Source organism: Perca fluviatilis, chromosome 21 (genome assembly GCF_010015445.1).
Source record: "Perca fluviatilis chromosome 21, GENO_Pfluv_1.0, whole genome shotgun sequence".
Lineage (NCBI taxonomy): Eukaryota > Metazoa > Chordata > Actinopteri > Perciformes > Percidae > Perca > Perca fluviatilis.
In genome coordinates, this window is record NC_053132.1 from 30,662,209 (window position 1) to 30,686,400 (window position 24,192).

At 41.6% G+C, this 24,192-nt stretch overlaps 1 protein-coding gene and 1 long non-coding RNA gene across 4 annotated transcripts in view; both read right to left on the minus strand.

The window, feature by feature from the left end:
* Nucleotides 1–18,192, minus strand: part of LOC120551471 (formin-2-like) — a 48,776-nt gene extending 30,584 nt beyond the window's left edge. The window contains exons 1-4 of one of the 3 annotated variants that reach the window (XR_005637881.1): nucleotides 16,054–18,075; nucleotides 13,775–14,016; nucleotides 9,514–9,710; nucleotides 2,532–2,682 (exon numbers count right to left, since the gene is read on the minus strand). Coding sequence is in view for 2 of the 3 variants with exons in the window: in XM_039788934.1 (XP_039644868.1) it covers nucleotides 2,532–2,682; nucleotides 9,514–9,710; nucleotides 13,775–14,016; nucleotides 16,054–17,705 (2,242 nt within the window). In the remaining variant the exon portion in view is untranslated. Of the gene's footprint in view, nucleotides 1–2,531; nucleotides 2,683–9,513; nucleotides 9,711–13,774; nucleotides 14,017–16,053 lie in introns of all 3 variants that reach the window. The other 2 variants (XM_039788934.1, XM_039788935.1) reach the window with 2 other exon arrangements.
* An 8-nt stretch (nucleotides 18,193–18,200) lies between these two features.
* On the minus strand, nucleotides 18,201–23,875 carry LOC120551473. The gene is made up of 4 exons (XR_005637882.1): nucleotides 21,785–23,875; nucleotides 20,443–20,536; nucleotides 18,894–19,174; nucleotides 18,201–18,405 (listed from the first exon to the last, which is right to left on the minus strand). It is a non-coding gene; the product is annotated as an uncharacterized LOC120551473 (long non-coding RNA).
* Between the last annotated feature and the right edge of the window lie 317 nt (nucleotides 23,876–24,192).

Sequence of the window (24,192 nt, forward strand, 5' to 3'; positions counted from 1 at the left end):
CTAACTTATAGATCTAATAACATTACCGGCAGCAAAATAACTAACTAATTAAATCCATACTTTAACGTTACTTTATAACAGTCAAGCCACTAAGCCTGTTTGGAAATTAATACCTCTGCTTTAGTGTTAAATTCGTTAACAATAATAATGACGATTAAACGCTGACGACGATACGCAATATCAACATGCAATATCATTGACGACAAAGACGACACTAAAATGTAGTTAAAACAAAATCTCTCTTTGTTTTCATTGCCTTCCAACTTTTCTCCCTCCCTCAAGCACACACACACCTACATACCAACACTGTGAGTATGTGTACTGTATGTAGTATGTACTCGGTCCGGTTCTGGTGGTTGATTAATGCATATTTTTGCTAACTGGCTGTCATAACTGGGTTAGCCTTGCTTTGCCAGACCATACACACGCTGCAGAGCGGAGGAGGGTCTGGCTAGTCCACACAGTGTTCCGGGATGGGAGAAAAACGTGCTCTGCTTTACTGGCATTTCTTTAAACCAATCACAATCGTCTTGGGCGGCGCTAATCTCTGCATGGAGCCACTGTAAAATAGTCGTTCAACAGAAAACTCCGATTGGACAGATAGTCTAGCTAGCTGTCTGGATTTACCCTGCAGAGATCTGAGGAGCAGTTAACCATAGTCCTCACAAATCCACCGGAGGTTAGAACGCCAACACAAAGACAGCACAAGGAAATGACATCAGCGAAAATACATGCATCCAGCGGAATTTCCCGAGGAGCAAACCCGGAAGTGGAACGTCATGGACATAGACTATAACGGGGCAGATGTGTGGCGCATGGCACACCGCCATAAGTCCATGAGGCAAATGTACTCCACAAAGTACTCTTTACTTAAAGGACAAATCCGGGGCAAAATGAACCTAGGGGTTCATTTTGCATTTGTACCGACTCAGTCGACCGTTCTCTGGGATATGTTTTCATGCTAATCGAATGTGACCAGTTTTAGTGCAAAACAGTAATTAGCTTGTAACGCTAGTCATCGGGGCACGGGTAAAGTAAAAAGAAATCGTGGAAGAACCTTGGAAGTGTGGCGCTATTTTGAGCCTTGTTAGTGGTATAGAAATAGCGATTTCTTTTTACTTTAGCATGCCCCGACGACTAGCTTTATAAGCTAATTACCATTTTCCGCTAAAACTGGTCATATTCGATTAGCATGAAATCATATCCCAGAGAACAGTCAACTCGGTACAAATGTGTTATTAACCCCTAGGTTCATTTTGCGCCAGAATTGTCCTTTAACAGGAACAAACATGACAAGTCATTAACAAACTACAGCCGTTATCAACAAAACATAAAAGGCATTTCAGGATATTATCAATCAAGATCAATCAAACAAAGAGCAATTTTAATTAGAGAACTGATTATTTTAACCCAGCCCTATTTAATATATTTATGTCACTGGTATGTTTGCAATTATATGAGATTTTCACAGTATGATAACTGTCTCCAAAAATGTCACTGTATCACGGTATACGAAATAATTCAAAACTTTGTGACATATACTCATTAACTTTCTTTTCAAGTTGATCAATACCAATCTCATGTTTGTGCAAGGGCGTAGGTTTTGTTTCAACATTGGGGGGAGGATACATTATCCTGTTTAAATCCACCTCTTTTTGCTTGATTTTCGTCTATTTCGTATGAGGCTTTATTTGAAACCTACATTCTTCTACTTTCTGGAAATATGTTTGATTAGCATGTGATTAAAACACAACATACACTATAGCAGTTCAAAAAATCATAAATCAATCTTTTTCACTTCTTCTTATGTTCTCTAACCCCCCCGATGTAGCATATGCAATACGCCTGTGTTTGTGTGTACATTGACAACCAACTAAGTAATAAAGGATAACTCCGGTACCTATACGGTTTAATGCTAATATGGCACACTAATCAACAAGACCATTTTTAAAATGGCACTTTATATTAAAAAGGTTGCCAACCCCTGCTGTATACAGTACTCTCGCTCTTTAAGTCACTGTCATGTATGAGACATTATTATCTGCTCTTCAGTTTGGATGGTATTAGAGCTTACATTGGTTACATATACTGTAGCATTCTACCATCGCTGTCACATCCAGTAGATTCTAAACACATAGGCCTACTGTAAACCCTGAACAAGTTTTAATACATAACAACTGGGTACAACGCAAAAGAAAAATTCATAAAGTGGATGCAGATTCTGAAGAAATCCCAAGGGGCGAGGACTCACTTAAACCTCAACATTTTGCCAATTATTAACTGACCACAAAAATAACTAACCAAAATTACTATTGAGAAAGTCTTGCTGTGTTATCAGCAGTCAAGTAGCCTGTGTGTAATATGAATACATTGGTTCCCAAAAGGGGTACACAAAGTGACATAAGGGGTACGCAGGGATTCATGTAGGAGTGCAGGGTTGGGGGTTACGTAGCAGAAGGTTGAAAGTCTGAAGTGGTATGGGACTGTAAAAACTGGAAAGCTTAATGCATAGACCATGTGTAAGTGCTTACCTGCATCTGTGGATCTGAGTCCAGTCCTGTTGTCTCCGCCTGGCTTGACTGGAGGCCAGGGGCCCTTCAGTTGCCCTGGTAGTTTCCCTTCAAGAGGATCCAGGGAGTGAGTCGGCTGGTTAACCGCTGCCCAGGTGTACAACTGGTCATGCTGGGGAAACAAAACTCTTTTTAAATGCTTTATTTTTCATGTCAGTTGCACTGACACCAGTGGAGGAACGTTACGTACTTTTCACGTATCTGTACTTTACTTACAGTACCAGTCAAAAGTTTGGACACGCTTTCTCATTAACTTCAATGTGAATATGTGTCCAAACTTTTGATTGGACTGTAGTAGCCTAGATTTAGTTTGGGAACTTTTGATTTTTACACCACAAACACTATATCTTACAGCAAATATGTATACTTTCCACTCTACCAGCTTACAGTGCCTTGCGAAAGTATTCGCGCCCCTTGAACGTTTCGACCTTTTGCCACATTTCAGGCCTCAAACATAAAGATATAAAACTGTAATTTTTTGTGAAGAATCAACAACAAGTGGGTCCCAATTATGAAGTGGAACGAAATTCATTGGCTATTTCAAACTTTTTTAACAAATAAAAAACTGAAAAAGTGGGCGTGCAAAATTATTCAGCCCCTTTACTTTCAGTGCAGCAAACTCTCTCCAGAAGTTCAGTGAGGATCTCTGAATGATCCAATGTTGACCTAAATGACTAATGATGATAAATAGAATCCAGCTGTGTGTAATCAAGTCTCCGTAAAATGCACCTGCTCTGTGATAGTCTCAGAGGTCCGTGTAAAGCGCGGAGAGCATCATGAAGAACAAGGAACACACCAGGCAGGTCCGAGATACTGTTGTGGGAGAAGTTTAAAGCCGGATTTGGATACAAAAAGATTTCCCAAGCTTTAAACATCCCAAGGAGCACTGTGCAAGCGATAATATTGAAATGGAAGGAGTATCAGACCACTACAAATCTACGAAGACCCGGCCGTCCCTCTAAACTTTCAGCTCATACAATGAGAAGACTGATCAGAGATGCAGCCAAGAGGCCCATGATCACTCTGGATGAACTGCAGAGATCTACAGCTGAGCTGGGAGACTCTGTCCATAGGACAAAGCGTTACGTAGACTGCACAAATCTGGCCTTTATGGAAGAGTGGCAAGAAGAAAGCCATTTCTTAAAGATATCCATAAAAGTGTTTTTCGTTTAAAGTTTGCCAAAAGCCACCTGGGAGACACACCAAACATGTGGAAGAAGGTGCTGTGGTCAGATGAAACCAAAATCGAACTTTTTGGCAACAATGCAAAACGTTATGTTTGGCTAAAAGCAACACAGCTCATCACCCTGAACACACCATCCCCACTGTCAAACATGGTGGTGGCAGCATCATGGTTTGGGCCTGCTTTTCTTCAGCAGGGACAGGGAAGATGGTTAAAATTGATGGTAAGATGGATGGAGCCAAATACAGGACCATTCTGGAAGAAAACCTGATGGAGTCTGGCAAAAGACCTGAGACTGGGACGGAGATTTGTCTTCCAACAAGACAATGATCCAAAACATAAAGTAAAAATCTACAATGGAATGGTTCACAAATAAACATATCCAGGTGTTAGAATGGCCAAGTCAAAGTCCAGACCTGAATCCAATCGAGAATCTGTGGAAAGAACGTAAAACTGCTGTTCACAAACGCTCTCCATCCAACCTCACTGCGCTCGAGCTGTTTTGCAAGGAGGAATGGGCAAAAATGTTCGTCTCTCGATGTGCAAAACTGATAGAGACATACCCCGCGACTTACAGCTGTAATCGCAGCAAAAGGTGGCGCTACAAAGTATTAACTTAGGAGGGGCTGAATTATTTTGCACGCCCAATATTTCGTTTTTTATTTGTTTAAAAGGTTTGAAATATCCAATAAATTTCGTTCCACTTCATGATTGTGTCCCACTTGTTGTTGATTCTTCACAAAAAATTACAGTTTTATATCTTTATGTTTGAGGCCTGAAATGTGGCAAAAGTCGAAAAGTTCAAGGGGCCGAATACTTTCGCAAGGCACTGTACATAACAAAGATACTTGTTTTAACCCAAATCATGATCTTAAGTAGTTTTGCGGCCTAAACCTGACCAAGGAGTTTTGTTTTAATACACAACATTAACCACATGCTTAAAATTGCTACTGTTCGTCACAATGCTAACAGTAAGGGGTCAATCTCGTTTTTATACTCACTTTTGCTACCCCATGTAACCCTATCTGATACTAAAATAAAGAAGGCTTGGGAAGAAGAACTGGGAGTCGAAATCACAGATGATACCTGGAGTGCAATCCTTGCAATGATATCCAAAAGTTCTACAAATTCCAGACATCGGCTTATACAATTCAAGGTTGTGCACAGGCTCCACTAAACAAAATCAAGACTCCATACTATATACCCTAACATCTCCCCCCTGTGTGATAAGTGTAAACAGGACACAGGTACGCTACTCCACCAGCTGTGGCTTTGCCCTAAGCTCCATGCCTTCTGGTCACTAATATTTGACTACATCTCGAAGGCTTATGAAAAACCTATTGGACCAGATCAATTTCTCGCCCTGTTCGGCTTATCGGTGACTTCCACACTGGATAACCACGTTGTCCAAGCCATCTCACTGTGTACATTGCTAGCGAAACGCCTCATCTTACAACAATGGAAATCTGAAGTTATCCCCACATTCCACCAATGGTTGAGAGAACTGGGCAATGTTATCCACATGGAAAGCCTTCGATATAAGCTTGCCAATCAAGAGAGGGTTTTTCTAAAAGTATGGAAACCGCTTCTTGACAAATGGTCGGTAACCCAGCAGTCGTGAGTTGATCTACACATCTCATGTGCCTGACTAGTCCTATCAAGTTGTTGCCACAAGTGTGTCGCCACCTTTTCTCTTTTCCCCAAATCTCTGTTGTTGCCATGTTAGTTCAGGTGTTTTATTTTTTATTTTTATTTTCCTGTTACAATTTAACCACTCGTTTTTGATTTTGGTTGTTCCATGCACGCCCGCCGATAGGGGGGGACAAATGGGTCTGTTGTCCCGGGCCCACAGTAGGGGGGGGCCCAGAACTGGGGGCCCAGAACTGGGCCCTCATTAAATGATGGAATAATTGAAAAACATTTTTTTAAATAGGCCTATTTGTGGAAAAAAATATGTAATATTTGAGTTACATAAAAGCTTTTTATTTGTTTTCTTCCTAATTGTCCTTGAAATAGTGGTCAAGAACCCCCCCACCCCCAACACAAAAATGGTTTGGCCACTTATCAAAAGTTGATGTTGTTTTCAGTAGATTTGAAGTTCAGTATGCTCAAAATGTCCGGTCAGCACAAGTCCGGTGCTCAGAAAAGGAAAGAGAAGAAGAAAATAGAGGCCTTAGAGATTTTCTAAACAAATATTTTTAAAAAAAGGTGGTGACGGTGAAGCTGGAACTGTCAACGTAGAGCGAGGTAAGAAACAGCGCAGCCAACGTTTACGAGTCATGTAACGTAACGTAACAGGCCAGCTCTCATGTTAACGTCCATTAGCTTGTATAAAAGCCTGACACAGCACGTTAACTTTGACAGAAACAGTTGAGTTTGGTAGCTCCGTCAGAGAGGATGAGACAGAGAGGAGAGAGATCCAGCTGCTGTCAGGGGACAGAGAGAGTGATGCGGGAGGGGCCCGCTGCCTCGCAACGGAGGGACAGAGTCAGGCTACCGGTGAGAGAGAGAGAGAGAGAGAGAGAGAGAGAGAGATGCGGGAGGGGCCCGCTGCCCTGTCGGAGAGTCTGAGCAGGATGGATCAGAGACTGATCACATTAATTTCAGTGAGAGATGTGAGGAGAGGAGAGGAAGATCAGATTAGAGGAAGATCAGAGGAGAGGAAGAGCATAGGAGAGGAAGAGCATAGGAGAGGAGCAGGAGAGGAAGAGGAGAGGAGAGGACCAGGAGAGGAAGAGCAGAGGAGAGGTACAGGAGATGAACAGGAGAGGAGAGGAACAGGAGAGGAAGAGCAGGGGAGAGGAAGAGCAAGGAAAAAGGAGAGATCTGGGCGCGGGGGCCCATCTAAGCTTATCTCGTCCCGGGCCCAGGCAAGACTGTCAGCTGGCCTGGTTCCATGTTTCATTACTGGTTCTGCAATGGTTTGCTTGTTTATCTGGACATTTCTTGTACTGCCACCTCATAGTTTGTGGGGTGCTGCTGTAATGTATATTGTGCTTGTCCTGGAAAAATTCAATAAAGAGATCTGAAAGAAAAAAAAAAAAAAAGAATTGCTACTGTTTTGCAATGTGTGCCTGTCACTGGTACTCTCCATGTTTCATATACTGTATGTCGTTTCTGGAGTCATTGGTAAATAACCTATTCAGTTGTTTAGTTATGAAGACGTGTTGGATAGAATCAGGATTAATATTGACTTACTGATGTTTAAGAAATAATAAATGTGCATGGTAAAAAGTCTTACAAGTATGGAAACAGAATCTGGACATTGACTTGAAAAAATGGCAAATTCAAAATGAGATTGGAAATAGACCCACAGACCTACTTTTCAATTCCCACCACCCACTGGAGCATTAGCTAGGGGTCATCAGAACCCTGCACCACCGAGCTAACAACATACCTACAACATAACATTACATGTCATTTAGCTGACGCTTTTGTCCAAAGCAACTGACCATTGCTATATATCAGAGGTCGCACACATCTGGAGCAACTATGAGTTATGTGTCTTGCTCTGGGACACATTGGTTGATGTATCGCAGTGTGAATCGAACCCAGATCTCGTACACCAAAGGCATGTGTCATATCCACTACGCCATCACCACCACACTCGATTACCTACAAGTGCTCAAGACCAAGAAAAGTAGCAAAAACACCTGAAGGGGGCAATTACAGCCTGTCGATATCCTAATTGGACCTCACCTTTGTGAAAACAGACACAAAAACCAGGCAGAAGACCAACACTTCCGATGATGAGGAAAAGAACATTCAGTATCAGTGAAACTCACCACTTCCTTGTGTTGTTTAAACGCAGCCTTATTCGCTTGGGATTAGTATTACCTGGCTTCGCCCGGGTATCCAACTCTTGGGGTAAAGATATGTTAGTAAATTCGAGTAAAAGCAGGCTTCACTTACAGTATTCTGTGCGAATACGCCACACAAAACTCAAATGTGTGTGGGGGGGTCATTTCTAAATCACACAAGGTCCCCAGGTGATACTAATCCTGTACGAATAGACAGATACTGGTCCACCCTAAAGACCACACACCCGGGCGCCCGGATAGCTTAGTTGAGTCAGTAGAGCAGGCGCAAATATATAGAGGTTTACTCCTTGACACAGTGGGCCGGGGTTTGACTCCGACCTGCGGCCCTTTGCTACATGTCATTCCCCCTCTCTCTGCCCTTTCATTTCTTCAGCTGTCCTGTCAATAAAGGCCTAAAAATGCCCAAAAAATAATCTTTAAAGACCGCACACCCAAACAAAAGAAAGCAATCTAGTATATGCTGTCCAATGCAGTGAGGAATGCACAGAGATGTATATTGGGGAAACGAAACAACCGTTCCACAAACGCATGGCCCAACACAGAAGGTGTTGCACTCAGCAGTTTACTGACATCTGAAGGATAAAGGACATACTATTAAGGAAAAACTCAGGAGCAGCACAACTCATTTCACATACGCGAAGAAGGTTTGGGGAGACTTTGGTGAATTACACAATTGAGGAGAATTTAGAATTACACAGTACAATGTGGTGCGCCATCCCAACTCTCTGAAGTTCCTGTCATCCTGAAGGTGTATTTAAACTCATGCAGGAGGCATTAGGTTTAGCTGAACCTTCAATGTAAACAAAGATATTGCAGGTGCCTAAAACCCAGACAGAATGTGTTATGTGTTTACTTCCTCCATGACCTTGGCAGTATTAACATACAGCTCTTACATCTCCCATCATCTATAGAGACACAGAGATGAAGTACTACTCTGTCTGGAAAGTTTATGAGCTTATGTTGGACACTGACCTGAATAAGACCTGGGGGACCACTGTCTCAACTTACATAGCATGAGTTCATAAGCTGGAAATTCCACCACAACTACCTGGTGATGAGGACCACCAGGTGCACATTTTAGACAAAGAGGACAGATTGTTTGAAAGGTATGTAGAGGAAGCCATTTACACCCACCTAGAGAAACCATCGCTTAACAGGGTGTTAAGTGTGACACCACTGTCTTTTCATTTCTCTTCCCAGGAAATTAAACAAACTCATGTGAGGATGCCAACCATGATTGTTCAGACTTGGCCTTGGGTGTCTCCAATGACCATAACGACTGTCGTTACAACAGCCAGGACATTAACAAAAAAGCGGTGTCGATAATCGACCCCACTAAGGGTTAAATAGCTGGGTTTCCCTACCATTCAGCCAAAACTGAAGAAGCCCCTTGGATGAGAGGCGAAACGTCTTCGGAGCATCTTTAACCAAGTCCAGTTGCCCTTGATTTCAACCCTTCCCTGGATATCTCATCACATCCCACATCCTCATACAGTCAGTTGGACCAGGTTGCTTTTGTGCCACTATGCTTCTTTGCTAATGCATAGATGGGGGGGGGGATGAATCCACACATTTGCTTGCGGCCACAACCGCTACTGGCCAGGACAAAGATTGATGATGGGTAGGCTCTGCAATGCCTCATTTGCAAATCACAGTACAAACTGGTGTGCGCAAAAGGGTGGACAAAATTCACAACAAACTGAGGATGATGATGATGACCATCGAAACTATATCATATGAAAAAAGCCAATTCACACATTGAATTATAATACATTATTAACATGGCCAAAGCCATGTTTAAAATGCTAATAACATTTAAAGACAAAGCACCTCTAATTGTGAAGAGACCTCCATGAAGAACTTATATAAAGTCAACTCACAACAAACATAACCTAACTACAAAGTTGGGGAAAGGTGTATGAAGTGTGTGACTACATACGTCAAACTTGGTTGATCCCATGGAGGTGATGTGGGCGGTGCTGCCTCCCAGCTGCTCTCTGAAGCAGTCAGTGAAAGGCAGCAGGAGACCCATGGCCAAGATCCTGGAACAGAGCCTCTCAACCTCCTCTGGCTCCTCCTCCTGCTGCTGCTGCTGCTGCTGCTGCTGCAGAAACAGCTTCTCCAGAAGAGTTCGACCTGGACAGCCAGTGATGAAAACAAGGCCAATGTGACTATATGTGAGAACCTGGGAACCACAGTAACTTAAAGTGTTCATATTATGCTTTCTGGCTTTTTCCCTTTCCTTTATTGTGTTATATATCTTTTTTGTGCACGTTATAGGTTTACAAAGTGAAAAAGCCCAAAGTCCACACCAAAGGGACTTACCATCTCCAACAGAAAACACTGTTCACAAACTGCTCCAAACAGCTCTTTTGTAGTCCAGCCTTTACTTCAGAGACAAACGTGGTCACTTTGGAACACACGTTATAATGCTCGCCTAGCTGCTAGCATGGCACGCCCTCATACTCTGCTTCTGACTGGCTAGTAGTCCTTACCTAGGTACTGTCAGGGCACGCCCTCATACTCTGCTTCTGACTGGCTAGTAGTCCTTACCTAGGTACTGTCAGGGCACACCCTCATACTCTGCTTCTGACTGGCTAGTAGATATAACCTCTAAATACAACCTGAATGAACATGAAAATGAGCATAATATGAGCACTTTAAAGCTGGGGCAGGTAGCATGTAATCTCAAAGGGCTTTACAAAGAAAACAGAATGGTAATTTTCATAGAATTGACGCTATATAACGGCACCAGGATGAAATAAATGACTACTAATCGTACAGGGTACTGCTGAGACGGCTACTTCCGGTTTAGCGCTCTGCTAACATGAATAGGGATTAAAAGATTCAATTATGCGACTCTTCTAGACTAATCAAAAGATCTAATTCTGATCGTGAAACAAGTCTTTTCACCAGGGTTGTGATGCCCAAAAGTATGTATCAACTGATTTACAAAACGTCTCTTTTTATATACTTTTCCGTAAGTCTATGGGGGAAAGTCTTTTGGGCCACATGGCATCAAGTGACAGACATGGAAGTTGTAATTCACTTTTTGGCCCTTTTGTCAAATTGGCTTCAAAGCCTGGAGCACTTCCTGGGGGCCTGGCCCTGCTCGTCCAATAGAAGAAGGGGCTAGACAGAGAGGGGTCTCACTCTACTTCAAATTCTGGCGTTTACTGCTTTCTGCCTACTGCAGCTTTAATGAATCCCAGATGAGAGAAAACAGATTATACAGAAAATCAGACATGTTTACATGCACTGTAGTACGTTGTTACTGTCATAGCCTTTGGAGTGACAGCACAGTAAAGACTTGATCGGAGGACGTGTTTCACTCACGCGCGGTAGATTGCTACGCTACCACTTGTAGGGGAGTGGCTGCACAGACCTGTTCAGACAAGTCCGTGCTATCACAACATGGATGTATGTAAGACCTGAATACAGCGTTCAAGTCAGAGGCCCGTTCATTCCTATGAGAGTTGCTCAGCGATGCATGAAGCCGTCATGGAGCCAAAAATTACCCGGATGATCTGCACTTCTTCCGCACTGTGCAGCCTATAGAGTAGGCACACTAGAGACCAGCCGAGCCAGCTACTTCCGGATTGGCCCTCTGCTAACCTTGAATTGGGATAAAATTATTTAATTGTGAGGCTCTTCTTAACTTTTGTTATCGCACTGAATGGATAGAATGGACTCATTTCATAAGGGTCGTGACACTCCAAAAAATGTATCCACTGATTTACAGACAACTCTTTCGCCATGTACAGTACCAGTCAAATGTTTGGACACATTTTCTCATTCACTTGAATGGGAAAATGTGTCCAAACTTTTGATTGGTACTGTAAGTAAAAAGTATTGTTTGGCCTGAGGGCATCACGTGACAGGCCGGGAGTTGCAATTCCACTGTGCCCGGCGCACTTCCTGGGGGCCTGGGTCAAATAAAATTGGCAGTAGATGGACGTCCGAAATAAGCCTTCACGGACACCATCAGATGTTGATCTGACAGCAGACCCTCGCAGACACGGACAGTATAATTTCGGTTTTAAGACTGTGGTGAAAGCAGACTTATTTAGACATCTAGAGGTTATTTTGTGTTAGTTTCGGTTTTAGTTGGACTTTGGATGGAATTGTTCTGAATACAAGGCTGTATCGTTACGTATATAATGATCTTTCCTTTCATCTTGCCCCTGTCTTTGTCTTGCACATGCTAACATGTAAGAAAGCTGGAAACTTAGGTTAGACACGGCCAAGAAATCAGCAAAAATCTAGCTGGGCAAATCGGGTTTCTTTAGTCCCCTTTACAAGTTCAAAAGAGCACTTCAGTCAAGTGAGTTAGCGTTACACTTTTATAACATTATCAGACTCACTGGAAAGTTAAAAAGAGGATTAAAATCGATACAGCAGAGCCACAGAATGTCTTTTTTACGCATGAATGTGGCAGCTGTATGGTAAAGTGATAGTAAAATGTGACAACTGACCTTAGAGGAATTGGACTATTGCTGTGCATGTGTTTTCTTAATTCCTACCTTATAATTCACAATAATCTGGTTTGTTATGTTACTATACATGTACAGTATGTAGCTGATAATATAGATGTGAACCTTGTCGTACTTCACAAATTCATGTTGTGTATTAAGCTAATTATTATTATTATTATTATTATTATTAGCTAGGTTGCTGATTTCTGTAAATCCTGGTTCTTGAGAAAAATGTACAAAAGACAAAGGGTTTTACCGTAACAGCACATGAGCAGACAAATATCAGTGAATAAAAGGTTCTCCAACTAAAAATACCTTAATGCATACAGCATATTGATGGCAAACTTGTTGACACACATGCTAACTACAGCATGCCAAAGCTCAACAACATCTATTTTTAGAGAATTCAATAAATGCTTTTAACGTGTGCACAAAGATTATGCCTGCCATGTATTGATCTTTTATTGACTAATGTTTTCACTGACCTGCAGGTAAAGAAAGCTCAGTGTTACTGTAAGATTCAACTACAGGAGATAATTCACCTGCTGCGAAACCACTGAGGCAGAACAGCTAAGTCTTTCTACTTTGTATGCATTCTGCCAGAGTTAACGCTTGTGTTGTCATCCCGTTGGCTATGAACTTGTTGAAAATGAACACTTTCTTTGATGCTTTTTTAAACGTTTTGGTCCCTTTTTTATAACGCATTTTTTTCCCACTACCGTTATTATTTAAACCACTAATACCGACTTCACTTGTTACCACTAGTTTTACACTAGTGGTAACAAGGAATTCATATTCAATAAACCTTATTTACTGTATATCAAATGATATCTAATTTATGAGTTGAAAAAAGCAGAAATGATTTATTTTGACAAATAGTTAAAGATCCCATGACACGGTGCTCTTTAGATGATTTTATATAGACCTTAGTGGTCCCCCAATACTGTATCTGAAGTCTCTTTACCAAAATTCAGCCTTGGTGCAGAATTCCAGCCACTAGAGCCTGTCCCACAATGAGCTTTTCTTAGGATGTGCCATTTCTGTGTCTGTAGCTATTGAGGAGGAGAGAGGGGGGGCAACGTGGAAGGTGGGGATGTGGCCTTGACCAACTGCCACTTTGCTCGTTTGAAAGCCATGATGTCTCTCTCTCATGGGTGGGCCAAATTCTCTGGGCGGGCAAAGCAGAGAAAGGGGAGGTAACCTTGCTCCTTATGACCTCTTAAGGAGAAGATTCCTGATTGGTCCATCTGAGCTTTCATTTTCTCAAAGGCAGAGCAGGATACCCAGGGCTCGGTTTACACCTATCACCATTTCTAGCCACTGGGGGACCATAGGCAGGCTGGGGGAACGCATATTAATTTTAATAAACCTCATAAAGTGAAATTTTCATGCCATGGGACCCTTAAGATCAGAGGATGACGAGTGGATCACACATTTTTTTTTTAAATGAAATTGAATAAAAGATCAAAAATTCAATGAAAGTAGTGAACTGATCATTCATTTTACTTGCGCAGAGTGTTGAATGGAACCATCCATGTTATATTTGGGCAATTTGGTTGATGGAAACCGAAATTTCTGAGGACAACATGAGGGTTAAAAGCATACAATCAATTGTTTTGTGTCCTCAGAGCCATTAATGCACACGTGTTACATTTAGTCTCCCCAGCTCAGGAAACAATAATCATCAACTGAATTGAAACTTAAACCGCTCTGTAGTCTCCTCACCTGTGAAGACGTCCTGAAAGCCGCAGGTAGAAACCTGTCCACAGGAGGATCTTCTGGTGGCACAGAGGGGCTGGCTGCCTCCTCCTCTGTAGCCCCCCAGATATTCTCCTGAACCAACTCCATCCTCCTCTCTGCTTCTCAGCCTCCTCTCAAGCTCCTCCGTCCAGTCAGCCGAGCGACTCAGAGACCCAGCGAGACTTCGAGAGCGCTGCCTGCGGACATGATGACCCTCAACCATCGTCCTGTCAACATTGACATTTCAAGTTAGCTTTACTTTGAAAACAGAACCTAAAGGGACCGACCCAGTGTTCTTCCATTTTACACTTTATTCAGTATGACTCTTGTACTTTTATTGCAGACTATTCATTCAGAGTATGCTTTGGTGTTTCAACTTTTTTTGTTGTTGTAACTTTCAGGCAGCCAGTGGTTTCCATTCATTTACATATGTATGAAAATCAGGCCTGTAGCCAGCCTAGTGGAAGGGGGGGGTTCTTTTTTCCAAAAGTGAACATTTTTGCAGTTTTTGCACGGTATGAGGTTCAAATACTTCATTTTGGTGACTTTTTATGCACACATTTGTGCTGGATTGTCTAGCGATATCTTAACGAGCACGCTTTTTGATGCACAGAAAATGTTTACTACAAGTCCGCACATACTCCTCAAACATTTTGTTATGAGTGCATAAAGTTAGTTGCGTGGATTGTTGATATATTAGACGTTAGTTTTTACATGTTGCGTGCCAGTTAACACATTCACAAAAGTTGGCAGTGAGGGGGGGGGGGGTCTTTTGAACCACCCGAACCCCCCCTGCCTACGGGCCTGAAAATCTACAGTTAGTTAGATAACCCATGTAAACATGAATGCAACTGAAAGAGGCTCTGATCTGCTCTGCAATAGTGTTACTTCAACAACAACAAAAGCATCATCATCATGCTAACTGTGAAGGAATGCATATCACATAGATGTGTTGTCTGTGAAAGTTGACTTTCATACTATATGGAGATCAATGGAAACATGGCTGTCTGGAAGTTAAAAAGGCAGATATACTGTAAACCCTTTAAACACGTGAAATATGGAACATTGCTGGCTTCTTCTACCTGTTAAAGTGATGACTTGACATAGATGACTTTTGTGCTAATGTTTCTTTCAATTCAAGGCATATTTTCCAGGACAGTTACAGTTTATTTATATTTTTTAACGTGTGAACTATAGTTGTTAATTAAAAAAATGTATAATACATAAAATAAATAAAACTGATAACTGCTTTTGTCTATTTCGAAGGTAAATCTGCGTACCAACAGTAACTAAATGGGGTCAGGGCTAGCGAAGGATCAATCCCAGTTTATTACATTTTGGTTTTAAAGTTTTAATTCCATGGGTTCCCCAGCAAAAAGGGGAATCATTTATTTCCACAATAAGTCCAACCGTAAGTAACACAATGACTAGTTTGATCATGGGTTTTAATTCATTTTTGTAATGAAAAATTTAAAAGCAAAAGTCCTATCAGATGCGGGACCCTGGGATGAAATCTTATCAAATGGGGGTCCGAGGTCTAATATGTGTCAGTTTAGGGGTCCTTGACGTGAAAAAGTTTGGGAATCACAGATCTAAACCACCATATTTGGAGGTAAAATGTTGCTAATAATCCCACATTGTGCAAGAAAACTACAGCAAGAACACTAGGTCAGTGTTTAACCAGGAAGTTGGTAGGTAAACTGTGATGGACGTTTGGGTTATAATTTTATATTTTTTTACCATTTTGTCTCCCAAGTTTCTCTCCGGATCTCATGCCATCTGACATCTTTTTAGGAACACCACATTCCCAGACCTCAGCAATTACATATTTAATAACATACTCCATCTCTACTATCATACATGCTTCCAATTTCCTTCTATTATAATTAACATGTTACAACACCACATAGGGCTGGGCAATATATCGATTTTATATATCGGTATATGAAACTAGATATCGTCTAAATTTTGGATATCGTAATATCCTAATATGACAGACAAGTGTTGTTTTTTTCCTGTTTTTAAAGGCTGCATTACAGTTAAGTGATGTCATTTTCTAAACTTATCAGACTGTGCTAGCTGTTCTATTTTTCGCCTTTACCAACTTAGTCATTATATCCACATTACTGATGATTATTTATAAAATAATATTTTGTGAAAGCACAAATTGTCAACCCTACAATATCACCGCAATATCGATATTGAGGTATTTGTTCAAAAATATTGTGATATTTGATTTATTTTTTTTCTAACAGCACAGGTACCTGTGGAGGTGATGGTGGGCTCTGCGTGGGGATAGCGGGCTGTGGGAGGGGGACAGGGCTGGGGAGTGTCCTGGGGAGCTCAGCTGTCTCGTGGTGGTTTTGATGTAGTAGGGGAAGATGGGGGGGTAGGGTTTCACCACAGGGCTAGATGAGGTGGAGGAGTGGGTGGACCTAAGGAGTCGTTTGGCCGACGTGGGGCTCTCGTGGACAGGCAGCGACGTGAAGCACACGCTGCTCCTCCTGCCCTGGGAGGCGCTGGTGCTGGCAGCAGCGGAGTGGGTGGATTCGGATCCAGCACTCAGGCAGTCCTCAAGGGACTCGGCACTGGTACCCGAGCCCAACTGACCCTCACCTTCTTCAAACACGTTCCCTGAGCTCAGCCCTTCGGTGGGTTCGGGACTTTTGCTCTGGCTGTCTGCGGGTGGAGGACTGAGATCTACATCCAGCCCGGGCTCCCTCTCCTCCTCTCCCTCACCTCCTGCTTCCTCTTCGCCCCCTGGGGTTTTCCCAGCACTGTCAAATGTGAGATCAGGGAAGCTGTTACCACTGGTTGTCATGGTGACAGGACTGACTGCTGCCCCCCCAGCAGTAGCCATGGCAATGGCTGTGTAAGGGGGCTGCTGCTGCTGCACACAAGCATGCTGGTCTTTTGTGCCTGTGGCTACACAAAGAGAGGCTTCTCTCTCCCCCTGCCCCTTCCCATTTAGCTCCGGATGCTCCACCCCCCCCTCCTCATCCTCCTTCTCCTCCCTCCTCTCGGGCACCTCTGTGTGGAAGGGGAGGTGTGGTGTTGGTGGCTGGTCCGTGTGCTTGACAGAGTCCGACAGAGTTCCCGTCTCCAGGAATGACAGGGCATCAGACCCCAGTTCTAATTCTGGAGTCAGGTCAAGCACTTCAGGAGGAGTTAGTTTAACTGTCCCGTTACTCTGCTTTCTCCTCCCCTGTCCTCCTGCCCAGCTCAGATCCCTTTCGCCCCCTTCCTGTGCATCCACAGTTGAGTTCACCCCGCCATGCTGCTGTTGCTGCTGGAGCCGTATAGCGAGCTGGATGTCTGCTAGTAGGTCCTCGTGGTCAGCTGCTGAGTGGAAGCTGTAGATATCCGTGTCCGACCCCGAGCTCCCTCCCTTCGCCTTCCCATCCTCTGTGGGAGACGTCGCTGCTGTCGAGGCTTTCCGCTGCATCTCCTGCTTCTGCTCTCGTCCATCTTCATCCCTTCTCCTCGGCTCTGGTTTATTTTTCTTCTCAGGCTCAGTGTCCGACTGTCCGAGCTCATCTGCAGACATTTCGGGTGTTTTTGTGTTGTCCACTTCGTCATTTTGAGATATTAAAACGTCCTCCTTTGAGCCCGTTACTGACGAACACGCATCTCCCTTCCCTTTCAGGTTGCCCTTTCTCTTCCGGATGGAGAAAACCGAGGACTTGGACTCGGATTTGTTTTTCTTTTTTCCTGGTCCTGTGCCATGCATTCCCCCTCCTCCTCCTCCTCCTCCACCGCTGCCTGCTCCTTTACCTCCATGCTTACCTTGGAGTTTCTTTCCTCCCTTTTTGTTGGTGTCCCCTCCTCCCTCTCTCCATCCCTCATCCAGTGAAGGGTAGCTTCCATTACCGGATGCTGCTGCAGCTTTCTTTTGCTTAGCCTCCTGGTTGCCCATGTTGATAGAGTGCGTGTCCGATGGCTTCCTGCCTCCCCTCTCAGGTCATGCCTGGGAGAGCTCCTCCTGCCTGGGGGAGCGTGTAGATGCCTGTGCCTGGGGAACGTAGAACCGCCTTGGCCTAATCTGTGGATGCACGTCTGGTGGTGGAGGAGGAGTAGGAGCTGCTGTGGCTGATGTTTTTAGAGGTCTGTTGTGCGACGATCTTCCTCGTTGTTTTCTGGTGACGAAGGCTGGCGTGGCAGTGATGTTGACGCTGATACAGGAGAGACGTACAGCTCCCTCTTCCTCCTCCCCTTTCTCTCTCTGTTTTACCCTACCCCTCCTCCTCCTCCTCCTCCTCCTCTTCCCCTCCATCTGCTGAAAGGAGTGACGCAGGCACTGCGTGCTCGGTGGAGCTCTGACAAGGAGGCAGAATGGGAGAGAGAGAAAAAAAAGACCTGAGAGGAATAAAGATGCTGTTGGCGATTGTGTCAGTGTGCTGATGCTGGGGATGTACACCCTCCTCTTGGCTGAGCTTTCTCATACGGTCTGTCACTGCAGCTGATCACACTTGCTCACTACATTTCCCATGATTCCCTGACTCCTGCCTACATTACCCACAGTGCTAGGTGTGGGCTCGACTCCGGTAAAAGGACCTCTTATGCAGCTCTCCATCACTGCAAGATGCTAGTTCTCGTGTAAAGATGGCCTTCATTTTCTGTTAAACAGTAAACACACACACACACAAGTTATAATGCTTAGTCTTAATAAAAAATATGCTGAGACGTTTGTTTAATTACCAACAGTTATTCAACAAGGCGTTCAGGTATATAACGCTTATTGTAGATCTTTCATTCTAATGGTTTAGTAAAAAACACCAGACTTTTTTTTTTTTTTATTGATTTATGTTATTTTTCATTCTCTTTGTTATTTATTTTGTTTGCTTTGTGCTTTTTTTTAATTTATAGTTTGCTTTTTTGTCAAAACACTATGAATGTGGGGTTGATTGTGGTTGTGATTGTGGTATGAATGTATGGGGGAGTGGTAGGGGTGGGTGGGGGGTTTGAAGCTTGTTTTGTCTTTTTTTGTAATTCCTAATTTGTTGTACGTATTAGATTCTAAATAAAAAAATAAAAATAAAAAACACCAGACTATCTACTTTAACATCAATATAGTTAAAAAAAAACAAAAAAAAAACAATCTCACCACAAGGTCCCCTCAGGAGCGGTTCTGGAATGTAGTCAGGGGGGCAGTAGCTCAGTCTGTGGGGAGTTGGGTTGGGAACCGGAGGGTCGCTGGTTCAAGCCCCCGTATGGACCGAAATATGGAGGTGGACTGGTAGCTGGAGAGGTGCCACTTCACCTCCTGGGCACTGCCAAGGTGCCCTTGAGCAAGGCACCGGACCACTCAAGGTGCCTGTTCAGCAGTCACAGCCCACCCACTCTGACATCTCTCCGTTAGTGAGCATGTGTGTGTGTATTTCAGGCCTGTGTGTAGTGTGTAATAACAACAGAGTGTACATTGTAATTTCCCAATTGGGGATCAATAAAGAGTAGAAATAAAAAATTAAATTAGACTTTCAAATTTCCAGTTTTTTCTTAGCTCTTTATGGATTTCTTATCCATGTCGGCTCTGTTTAATGTTATGCTAGATCAGTTCAAACTGATGTATTATATTCCAAGGGTCCTTCACACCATGGGGTGCAGTCCTTTTTATTTCCCAGGAGCTCATTTTAACAGACACATGTTAACAGAAGTGTGACAGTTGTTTGTAGGGGTGGGGGAAAAAAATCTTTTTTTACTTTTACCAATGATTCACCTAAATATGTTCTGTTTATACAGTACTGCTGACGTTGACTACATCATATCCGTTTTCAGCAAAACAGACCAAAAGCAGAAAATTCAGAAAGTACATAAATAAGATATAAACAAATAAATGTCAGACTGACTGACATGTGATGTACATTCTTTTTAGAAAACAATTAAATTTTTTTAGAAATGTCTCATGATGGGTGCCTGGGTAGCCCATATACAGAGGCTCAGTCCTCGACGCAGCGGCCACGGGTTTGGTTCTGACCTGTGGCCCCCTCTCTCTCCCCTTTCATGTCTAAGCTGTCCTGTCAGAAATAAAGGCCTAAAAATGGCAACAACAAAAAATTATCTTTAGAAATGTCTCATGATATATTGTCTCTAGAAGTGTATTATTCAACGTTTGTTTGTGCAATACTAAATAGTATCGAATCGCAATACTTCTAGAATCGCAATACAAATCCAATCGGCACCCATGTATCGTGAAAGAATCGAAGTGGGACAAAAGCATATCGTCCCAGTCCTAGTCGTTTGCCTTTATTGCTTAATTTGTGTTTGTGCTGGTAATTTGGCAAGATTACCAGCACAAAATCACTAACCAGGTCACAAAGAAAAAACATCTTAGCTCTTGTACTGTAGCCCTGAACATGCTCTTACTTGTTTGTTTTGTTCCTTGAGAGGGAGGTTGAATGCACTCATCATAACAACAAAAATCAACATTACTGTATAACACTACATATTCCATTTGAGCAGTGTGTCAATTTTAGCTCAAAACAAAGTTGAACAATCTGATAACTGATCAGCTGTAAACATAAGTTTTACATTAACCAGATTATTGCAGTGCTCCTTATAGCCCAATTTTGTCAACAAGCAAACATAATAAGTCTGAAAGGCTCAACAGAGTGGAGGGTATGGATCCAATAGGCCATTCTCTCCTAAAATATTACCTCTTTCAAAAGGGACATTTCACTTCTCCAACACTTCAACTTCAATATGTTTTTACTCTGTGTGTTTCTTATCGTGATATGGATCCCCCTGGGTCTGAAATAAAGAAAAAAGTAATAATGCAGCAATAGACAAGGACTATAAGGATGTGTAACTGTATAATCCACTTAATATCAACTTATGAACCACTAAAGTTGTACGTTCAAATATCTGCGTTAAATGGTAAAAGCTAAATAAGATTAAATTGGCCCCAAAGGACGAAGATTGCCCAACATAATGCTATGGCAATATGGACCATGTAACAGCACGGCACAGCATTGCTTGGCAAATCATAATCAGTTAAATAAAAGTGTAAAGACCAGAGGACAACAGACTTTAAAAGCCTAAACTCAGACTTGTAAAAACAGGTTTAGTTAGAATCATGCATTTTTGACCTGGACTCATTTTAGAGATACCTAAGCCAAAGACAACGCATAATACCTCTTCTTCCTGTGTTTCTATCACTGGTAGATCCTCAACCAAAGAAACTGATGTAAAATCTCCACCAAGTTGCCATTAATTGACTTATCGTTGATATTGCTAGATTGATCACTGATTGCCAAAAGCGATCTTTATGTTTAAAAAGGATAGTATTATATGACTTAGTAATATTGACTGCTCTGTGCCCCTAAACCATACATATGAACTGCAGTGCTGATATATTTGCACTATTGTGTCGAAAAAGTATTATTTTGAGTTATTGTTATGATTATTTCAATCATTTAAATTACAATTACTCTCATGACGGGAAAACTTAACATTTAGGTTCTTCTAGGAATTATGGTGGTACACTACGGTATATATGGCAAAATCTGTCATGAATGTCATAAGTACAGCAGCATTAACTCTAGCCATTAAATAAAGTCAGTTTGACAATTAACAATAATCCTGAAGCCACTTGATGGCACTATTGCACCGTTATTACAGTGACACACTGATCCAGAGTTGCAGTATAACACAACATGTCAGAATATTTGTATCTTTACAAATATTTTCAGCAATGATGGGTAAATATGTTAAAGGTTATACATTTCATTTTATTGCTCTTCAACTCATATATTCGTGTGCACATCAATGCAAAATGAAAACTGTGTACAGAGTTGAGTTGCAAACAATTAAAGGTGCCCTGTGGGGTTTTCTTGTACATTCAGTGTTACTCACTAAAACCATAGCCTGTATATAAGGAAGGACGGCGCGTCTCCACTTTCTCCCACTGTACAAAAGTGAAGCCACAATACCCCGGATACAGGTTCTGCAAACTTGTCATTTGGAGCCAGAGTCTGATAAACAAAAACAGGGACTCACTCGAAATCTGCTCCATAGCACTGGCACTGCTAGAGGTCGAATACTCCACAGGGAACCTTTAACACAGGAATAAACACACAAGTGCAAGCATTTACTCTTTGTTTTTAAAACCATGTATATATTAGCTCAAAACAGTATATAACTCACACATGATGCTGTAATGTTTGATGTCATCTTGCAAAACAAGGCACATGGGTGTACAGGGTTTCCGTGGGTTTTAAAAAGTCTAGAATTTCAAAATTAAAATGTCTTAAAGAGTCTTAAATAAATAAGTATTGTGTTCTAGGTGTTAAATTATTTTAAACAGGTCTTAATTTTCCTCCGTCAATGCAACTCTACCTCTAATGCTCTTCTCTTTTTTTAATCCTGTGGTGTTGTAGTTCTTTCTTTTACTAGTCCAACTGTAATTTCGCTACTACAAATGAGACCAACATGCTACTTCTATTGCAGCCAACCAGCTTTTGTGTTATTGCCGCAAGTCTCTTTCGGATTGTACCACAGACATAAAAGGGGAAGTGCAAGTTTAGTGATTTACTTGGCTTGAAAAAAAATGAATTTAGGGCTCAGTTGATGTTGTGATAAAGGTCCTAAATTTCATTCATAATGGTCTTAAAAGGTCATAAATTTAACTTGGTGAAACCTGCAGAAACCCTGGCGTAGATAGTGAGTGTATAGGAGAGTCCTTTGATCTGATCTGTGAATATAAAAAACTTCAACTAACTGCAGGCTACTACTCAGGGCTGTTTTTAGTCCAATCACTCACCCTGAACACAGCTTGCACAGAATAAATCTGGTTTATAAGTGTTCTGTTCATGTCAAGTCGTAGTCAATTCGAAATTGACCATCATGATGTGCAATACATAATACCATGTCCCTTTTGTAGACTACATAATAAGTCTAACAGTGTTTTGAGTATGTAATACATTCACACAGGAAAATAACAAAATGTATTCATCAAAAAAGGCCCTAATGCAGACGTACAGTAATCACAGCATTTCTGAATGTGCTGTGTATGGACAACACAAAAGAGAGTTAATAAAGAAAGTAATAATAACTGAGCATTTTTTGACTAGCTATTTAGGAAGTTTTCAAATTTGAAAGCAACAGTGTTCCAAGCGTTGCAAGTGGACTGACATACGTCTGCATTAATTAATGTACAACAGAACAGGGTATTGTCAACTTTAGCCACCTACAGTGTAATATTCTATACATTAAGGTTAGGTGATCAGATGTTGCTTATATTCTCCCCTTCCATTGGCAACTCAAATATGCTTTGGTGTGTTTTGTCTGTAGTCCACAACACAGCTGCTGCACTGAACACTGCCCTCCCAATATGCATAGCAATGTAGAAAGCTGACGTTTGCTTCTGTTAAATTATCTTCAAATGTGCAATGAGCATGTTCCTTCACAGTATTACACAACTCTATAATATTTAGTATGTACAGATAATCAAATGGAATAAGGGTCAGTGTCACGCAGTGTCATATTTATAGTTGACAATATATTGCTGTGAGCAGCTTCATTCAAACAACACAATACTGAATAATAATAAATCAATACTGATCGCCTGACTTAACCAAGGTATCTACAGACATTTATTGGTGGTTTCTATACTTTTCTATTCTATTACTGATTTAATTTATTCTATTTCAGCAGTGTCCGAACTACAACCCCTTAACAGGGTACTGCAAGACAGATTTTTAAATATTTCTAAAGTTATGGTTGTGATACTATGTGTATTTAGAGTATTTTTGCCAGTTTATTTGGTAGACCTAGCTAAAAGTACAGTAATACATTCTAAAAAACTAATGCACCCTATTTATACCAGTAAGGATTGGGTAAATATTAGAAACTCCAGGTAAAATAACGCAATACAATTTAACAAAAGCACAAACAGCCTCCAAAATGGACATACAGATGAATGAACACATCTCTAAAACAATTTTAATAAAATAGCTATGTGTACCAAATAAACTGGCAACTGACTCTCTGTCATAGCTGACATCCAGGTTATCATTTATAGCAAATCATTTTTCGTTGTTTATTTTTTACTGAATGCAGAAATGTAAATACCCACCTTCAAATAAAAAAAAAAAAACGCAATGAAATCGAGAACTGACATAAATAAGCTGAGCTCTAAATTGTCCTGGTGACATCAGTGTTAAAAACAAACAAAAGCTGAGTTGCGTTTTTTTGGAAAGATAATCTTATAAGGCTCTTACATCCTTTAAGAAGTCCATTACACCAAATTATAATTAGCCTACATTATTCTATTAATAGAGCATATAATAAATACATCTATGCTTATATTTGTATCTGAAAAGTCAAAGTAAAAAGCCCTGCTAGCTCCACAAGCTATGCGTTTTTTCATTATTCCCCACAATATAATATGTTAGAAGAAAAGAAAA